Below are 7,557 nucleotides of genomic sequence, written 5' to 3'. Positions count from 1 at the left end.
GAGTTCCAGGTATGAGCTTCCAGTTGTCCATTCCCAGTGGGATTGTGTGGATTGTGTGGATTGTGTGGATTGTGTGGATTGTGCTTACTTCTCCCAGCAACAGGGTCTGGCAATATGCATGGAGTATTTCCAACTAGGAAAGCTCACCTAAGCCTTGGTGTCAAAGGTTTTTATTGGAGATCAGTCATGTAAACATGAATGATCACCAGTGTAGCTGATCTAGAATTTCTATTTGGATCTTTTTTAAAAATGTAATTTCTATCTCTTTATTGATATTTTCTATTTTATGAGATAGTATTCTCATACTTTGCTTTAGTTAGTTATTCACGGTTTTCCTGAGTTCTTAATCATATAAAATAGCTGATTTAAAGTCTTTGTCTAATAAGTCTAATGTGTGGGCTTCCTTAGGGATAGTTCTTCGACTGCTTTTTCTTTTCTTTTTTTAGTATTTATTTATTTATTTATTTTTGGCTGCACCGGGTCTTAGTTGCGGCATGCGGGATCTTCGTTGTGGCATGTGGGAGCTTTCGTTGTGGGGCATGGGCTTCTCTCTAGTTCTGCTGCACAGGCTCCAGAGCGTGTGGGCTCCGTAGCTGTGGCGTGCAGGCTCCAGAGTGCGTGGGCGTCATGTGGGCTCTCTAGTTGTAGCTCGCATGCTCAGTAGTTGTGGCGTGCGGGCTTAGTTGCCCCGCGGCATGTGGGATCTTAGTTGCCCGACCAGGGATCGAGCCCACGTCCCCTGCATTGGAAGGTGGATTCTTAACCACTGGACCGCCAGGGAAGTCCCTTGGCTGCTTTTTTCTTATGTATGGGCCGTACTTTCCTGGTTCTTTGCATGTCTTTAACTATTTTGTTGAAAACTGGGCATTTTAAACAATAAAATGTGACAAGTCTGGAAATCAGAACTCGATCTCCTTAGGGTTTATTATTGATGCTGTTGTTGTTGTTTGATTTGTGACTTTCTGGGGCTACTGCTGAACATTCGTATTTTATATCACGTTGGCTACTGAAGTGTGTACTCAGTTAGCCTAGTAGTCTGCCAATTATTAGATAGAGAGTTCCTTAAATTAACTGAACCAATAAGTCTCATAGTCTTTGCTGAGGGTCTGTTGTGTGTTTCTGGGCGCGTCTTCAATCCTCCAGCAATTTTTAATTCTCTCTTAGCCTTTGCTCTTCGTGCACAATCTCAAGGTTAGCCAGAGGTGAGTGATTAGGCCTTCCTAGGTCTTTCCTGGGTGTGTGCACAGTCCTGCACGCACACGTAACCTTTTAGATCCCCAAGAATATGTGAGAGCATTTCAACCCTCCTATGGGCATCTCATTCCTTAGGTTTTCCTTATGTTTTTGGCTGGCCTCTGTTTGCCCCAAGCAGTATCAATGCTTCAGGCAGCTGTGGTGTTAAACAACTGTCACTGACTGTTTTAGATACTCTCTCTGGGGACAGGGGCTTCTCGCATGGAGTGAGTTCCGAGTTGGGTCAAATAAAGACAAGCCTGTGAATGAGGCCTTTTCGGGGAGCTGAAAAATAGTTCAAATAGTGACAGTTCTCCGGAGATGGGGCTTTGGGGAGCTCCTGAACCAATTGTCCCTTCCTGTGGCGGGTAGGCTGCTGTTTTTCACAGCTACCTTGGTTGTGAAACTGCTGATTTTCAAGCTGCCATGGAACTGGGAAGAGAAGGATGGAAGAGGGCAATTTAAAATGCCACAAAGCTCACTGTTCTTACTGATATTGACTTAAAAAAATATCCCTTTGGCATGCCTTGTAATTTTTTTTTTTTTTTTTTTGCAGTATGCGGGCCTCTCACTGTTGTGGCCTCTCCCGTCGCGGAGCACAGGCTCCGGACGTGCAGGCCCAGCGGCCGTGGCTCACGGGCCCAGCCGCTCCGCGGCATATGGGATCCTCCCAGACTGGGGCACGAACCCGCATCCCCTGCATCGGCAGGCGGACTCTCAACCACTGCGCCACCAGGGAGGCCCTGGCATGCCTTGTAATTTTTTTTGTTGAAAGCCAGACATGTTGTATTGAATCATATGAACTGAGGTAAATAGGCCTTTTGTGTGAAGATTTATGTTAACTGGGCTAGAAGTTGAGCTGTTCTTAATGTTTGTTGTAACTCTAGGTTCTAGAGCCTTCAAACACCTCTAGTGTCCTAGTTTTCATTCCCTTGGGACTCTGGGCTTCCATAAATTCTCCTCCTCAGAGAGAGTTTGTGTCTTGTAGCTCTTTCAGCTGTTATCCACTCTTGTTATACTGAATTCCTTTTAGTATGGTGGTAAACTGTGGGGGAGGGGGAGCATTCTATAATCCTTTGATTAAATCTCAGTCTTAGAATGAGCCTGTTTCGGGAGGCTATGACCATTACATGTGTTTCTCCATTAGTATTGCTTTCTTTCCCCCACCTTATTTGTGTAATAAAATTCCAAACAAATTTATAATGCTAAGAAATCACATTTGATCTGAAATACCATGGAGAAAGTAAGACGCAAAATATTATACTTAACTTATTTTTTAATTGTATGACAGATGCATTCCTTGCTGCAGAAATGTCAGATTATAAGGCATGTTCACTTTAAGAATACTGTCATAACAACAGAAGAAAGATTTATTAACTTTATTGAAATGAAAGAGAAATTTAGATATTATCTAGCTTAGGAAATCATTGATACTACAGAAAAAGATGATATTGACATAATGCTAGTGATCAGCTATATAAGGAACAGTGGTGACAGGTACACACAAGGTTGTAAAATCCATTATTTCCACCAAAAAAGTGATTATGTCACATGACTCTGTGGGCACTGGCCCCAGCTTTTTCAACTGGAAGCCCCAATATTTGTATATTTTGCCCTGATCATGGATATGTTTTCCCTTTCTCTGGATTTGTGTCGGGATCTCTCCCAAGAAACAACCCTGAATATGGAAAAATTAGTACAGCACGTGATGATTTCTAGCCTCTAAATGCCTCAACAAATGGATACTCCAGGGCCTCCCTGGTGGCGCAGTGGTTGAGAGTCCGCCTGCCGATGCAGGGGATACGGGTTCGTGCCCCGGTCTGGGAGGATCCCATATGCCGCGGAGCGGCTGGGCCCGTGAGCCATGGCCACTGGGCCTGCGCGTCTGGAGCCTGTGCTCCGCGACGGGAGAGGCCACAACAGTGAGAGGCCCACATACCGCAAAAAGAAAAAAAAAAAAAAATGGATACTCCAAATGCCTCAATAAATGGATACTTTTGTAAAATAAGTCTCGCTAAAATGTTATACGAGAAAGTTGGGAGTAAAAAGATGGGGGGCTTCCCTGGTGGCGCAGTGGTTGAGAGTCCGCCTGCCGATTCAGGGGACGCGGGTTCGTGCCCCGGTCTGGGAGGATCCCATATGCCGCGGAGCGGCTGGGCCCGTGAGCCATGGCTGCTGGGCCTGCGCGTCCGGAGCCTGTGCTTCGCAACGGGAGAGGCCACAACAATGAGAGGCCCACATACCGCAAAAAAAAAAAAAAAAAAAAAAGATAGGGAAAGCGCGGAAAACGGGAGGTTCTGTGCTCATTTTTTCAGAAAATAGTCTCGAGAGATCTCCGTGGCCGAGCTCCTCCTGGCAGTCAGGGCCTGGGAAAAGCAACTTTTTATTCACTATTTCCGCAACCCTCAGGGGTCACTCAGGCGGACCTGCGATAAATGTAAGTGGGTTTCTCGTCCGGGAAAAGGCGCCACATCTCCCGGACTCAGGACGTGGATCCCGGACCCAGGGCGTGGATTCCGCACCCACTAAGGAGCCTATCGGTCCCGGGGCGAGTCGGGCGCCCTCTGCAGGCCGTTGATGAGTTGGCGAACAAAGCCAAGCGCCTCCTCGCGGCCATCTCGGAGAATCACGGAAATTTTCGAGGCCCTGGTTTTCGTTGATGGCCCTGGAGATGCTCTGCTCTAGCCATACCTGTTCTCTTTCCTGGGACAAGCCTTCGTGTCATAGCTTGGAGAGCAAGGAAATCTTCATGGCTTTAAGATATCTGGAAAGGATCTCTTCTAAGTCATTCCATAATGTCAGGACTGACTTCAAGTTTCAGGAGAAGAACAGGGGATATCAAAACCCCAAAGGCGGGCCTTACCTGGTGGCGCAGTGGTTGAGAGTCTGCCTGCCGATGCAGGGGACGCGGGTTCGTGCCCTGGTCGGGGAGGATCCCACATGCCGCGGAGCGGCTGGGCCTGTGAGCCATGGCCGCTGAGCCTGCGCGTCCGGGGCCTGTGCTCCGCAACGGGAGAGGCCACAACAGTGAGAGGCCCGCGTACTGCAAAAAAAAAAACCCAAAAAACCCAAAGGCACCGAAGCACCTGTTTTGACCATCCGTCGCTTTTCAACCTGCTTGGCAGAGGACTACAGTGCAGCGTGAGATAAGAGCCTCCTTGATAAATCTCTCTCTAGCTTTGATCACAATCAGGAACAACTGGAGCAGAAGATAAAGGTAGAATCTCTTCAGGCTTGTACCTGTCTTGGAATTGTCCAGAGGAACTTCCAAGAACTCAGTAGCTCTCTGAATCAGGGGTCATTCAGCCAGTGTGCCTTGGAGCTTATCAGAGGGGAAATTGAAGTGAGCTTTCCCCCATTTAACAAATCCCTATGAAAAATCAGGAAATAAAGAAGAAAGTGAAATTGGAACACTCTTAATTTTATTATTGTTTGCTAAGTACAAGAAGGCAATCTACCCTTGTATTTCTGTATCAGATCTAAAATACCAGAAACCAAAATCATGCTTGTACATCTTCAATTTCCACCAAAAAAGAAGTTTAGAGAGAAGAACATGATTTATATTCCTTAAATAATTACCTTTATGATTTACATTTATCATTTAGTTTTGCAAATTTTCAGGGAGTCTTTGATATTTCCCCAATTTGAAATATATATATATATATATATATATATATATATTTTAAGTTTAATTTTTTTTTCTGCTTTATAACAAATTTAATCAGTTATACATATACATATGTTCCCATATCCCCTCCCTTTTGCGTCTCCCTCCCACCCTCCCTATCCCACCCCTCCAGGCGGTCACACAGCACCGAGCTGATCTCCCTGTGCTATGCGGCTGCTTTCCACTAGCTATCTACCTTACGTTTAGTAGTGTATATATGTCCATGCCGCTCTTTCGCTTTGACACAGCTTACCCTCCCCACTCCCCATATCCTCAAGTCCATTCTCCAGTAGGTCTGTGTCTTTATTCCTGTCTTACCCCTGTGTTCTTCATGACTTTTTTTTTCTTAAATTCCATATATATGTGTCAGCATACAGTATTTGTCTTTCTCTTTCTGACTTACTTCACTCTGTATGACAGACTCTAGGTCCATCCACCTCATTACAAATAGCTCAATTTTGTTTCTTTTTATGGCTGAGTAATATTCCATTGTATATATGTGCCACATCTTCTTTATCCATTCATCCGATGATGGACACTTAGGTTGTTTCCATCTCCGATCTATTGTAAATAGGGCTGCTATGAACATTTTGGTACATGACTCTTTTTGAATTATGGTTTTCTCAGGGTATATGCCCAGTAGTGGGATTGCTGGGTGTTTTTTTTTTTTTCCGGGAGTGCTTTGATTTTTATTTTAAATCTGAACCAATTGAAAAATTAAATCTGCTTCTCCCCTCCTGGCTCTTCAAGCCCAAGTGGCTGGCTGCTGTGGGGACCATTTGTCTTCTCCATGTCCCTGTTTCTTTCATCACTGCTGCACAGCAGCTAGGCCATCAGCAATATCAGGAGGTAGAGAGGCAAAAGGAGATTGTCTATCTGTGTAGTGTATGCTTCTAGGAGGGACACGGTGCTGATGGACCCCAAAATCCAAGCATAACTGTAGTTTAAGTCCACTCCACTGTCGAAGATTAAGATCAGAGCTACAGAAATGATCTGGGCAAATATAGATGTCATGGTCCCCTCAAAAGTCTTTTTATTTCCAGGCCAGCAAATCTCCCCCATGGTGCTGCCGAATATGGAGGCCACCGTGTCGCCCACACCGACGGCCAGGACTCCTGCATAGGGGACTAGGGCCCTGGCTCCCCCTAGGCTACCTTTCTGTGTGCAGGGTCTGGGGACTAACCAAATGGGAAGAGACATGCCTAGGAGCAGGTAGATGTGGGTCAAGATGAGCGGTCCACTGTCTCGTTCATCCAGGAAGAGGGACAGGAGGCTTCGCAGAGTGTGGCCCAGGGGCTTGATGCAGAAGTAGCGCACATACTCTAGGAAGATGAAGACCGCCAGACATACGGTGGCGGCCACGTAGAGCAGTGGCCGGTCCAAGATGATACCTGGGATGTAGGTGGCTACCACAATGAAGTGGAAATACTTCCGAGCAATAGTGGGGGCCTGGTGCTTCTTGGACTCGGAAGATGACCGCTTGGCATTCTGGTATAGCACCACCAGGCAGGCAAAGATGGCCAGCAGAGACCAGTAGGCTAGGAGGTAGACTCGGGTCTCTGTCTGGAAGAGGAATTGAAAAAGCCACAGCAGGGGGTTCCTGTGGATGAGCCGGTGCAGCCAGGGCAGGACCACGCCAAGGCCCAGTACACAGGTCATGAGGTGGAAGAAGATGGAAGAGGCCCAGGTGCCTGAGTCCATGAAAACAAAGAGGGTGCTGAAGAAGATGCCCATGAGCACCATCCCTACCACCACTACCAGCAGGAAGAAGTCCAAGGGGTCCCCCTGGCTTTCCACCACAGTCAGAGAGTGCTTGATGAGCTGGTTGAGCATGAAGCTGATACCACCCAATACCAGCAGAGCCTCTCCAGGGGTGAAGCAGCGGGGCAGCAGATACAGCAGGATCATGTTGAGGTAGACAAAAATCAGCAGGACCTCCAGGACCTCGATCACCTCACCTACACTCAGCGAGTGCTTCATGATGTAAATGATGACACCTCCAGCCAAGCCTGAGATGACACAGGTGTTGGTGGGCACTGGGCGAGTGATGCCCAGTGCCAGTACTGATGAGAAGAGGGCCACTGCCATGCCAGTGGCCGCCACCACAATTCCAAACCGCTCGAAGTATGGGTTCCCCGCAGCCTGGCAGCGCTCCTTCATAACCAGCCCGAGCAAAGGCATGACCACCGAGGCGGGCAGTAGGCCACTGTTTGCAGACATTCGAAACTGGAAGACAGCGCTTCCCTGCTGTAGCAGCCGGTCCCACTTGTATTGGACGTAGAAGGCCTGCACCGCGAGGGCCACGGCGCACCACGAGTATCGATCCCACACGGCTGCGTGGATGCTCAGCACCACTACAAACACCACTGCCGCCTCTGCCAGCACCGAACCGCTCAGCGGAGCCCCAGGCCCAGGGGCCGGGGAAGTGCACTCTCAGGTCATGTCTTTAGACCTGAGACTCTGGGGAAACTGGGGTGACTAGGAACGCCCTGGACTCTGGGCCCTTTAATCCCCACCAGGCAGAGAGCGGTAGCTTCGCCCAGCTAGCACCTTCTCTCTCCGTTCTCCAGCTGTGAGAAGGGAATATATATATTTTTTATGGAAAACTTTCTTTGGTGTACAGACTTCTATCAGTTAAGGTGAAGTTAGCTTCTGCA

General features: G+C 47.7%; 1 protein-coding gene across 1 annotated transcript; it reads right to left on the bottom strand.

Moving 5' to 3' along the window:
- Positions 1-5,725: 5,725 nt before the first annotated feature.
- On the bottom strand, positions 5,726-7,342 carry LOC132492368 (dolichol kinase-like). Its single transcript, XM_060101828.1, is given in 1 exon segment — positions 5,726-7,342. A coding segment is annotated over 1 exon segment (1,617 nt).
- Between the last annotated feature and the right edge of the window lie 215 nt (positions 7,343-7,557).

Source organism: Mesoplodon densirostris, chromosome 6 (assembly GCF_025265405.1).
Source record: "Mesoplodon densirostris isolate mMesDen1 chromosome 6, mMesDen1 primary haplotype, whole genome shotgun sequence".
Classification (NCBI taxonomy): domain Eukaryota; kingdom Metazoa; phylum Chordata; class Mammalia; order Artiodactyla; family Ziphiidae; genus Mesoplodon; species Mesoplodon densirostris.
Note: the sequence above shows the minus strand (reverse complement) of the source record. Positions and strands in the feature narration are given on the sequence as shown.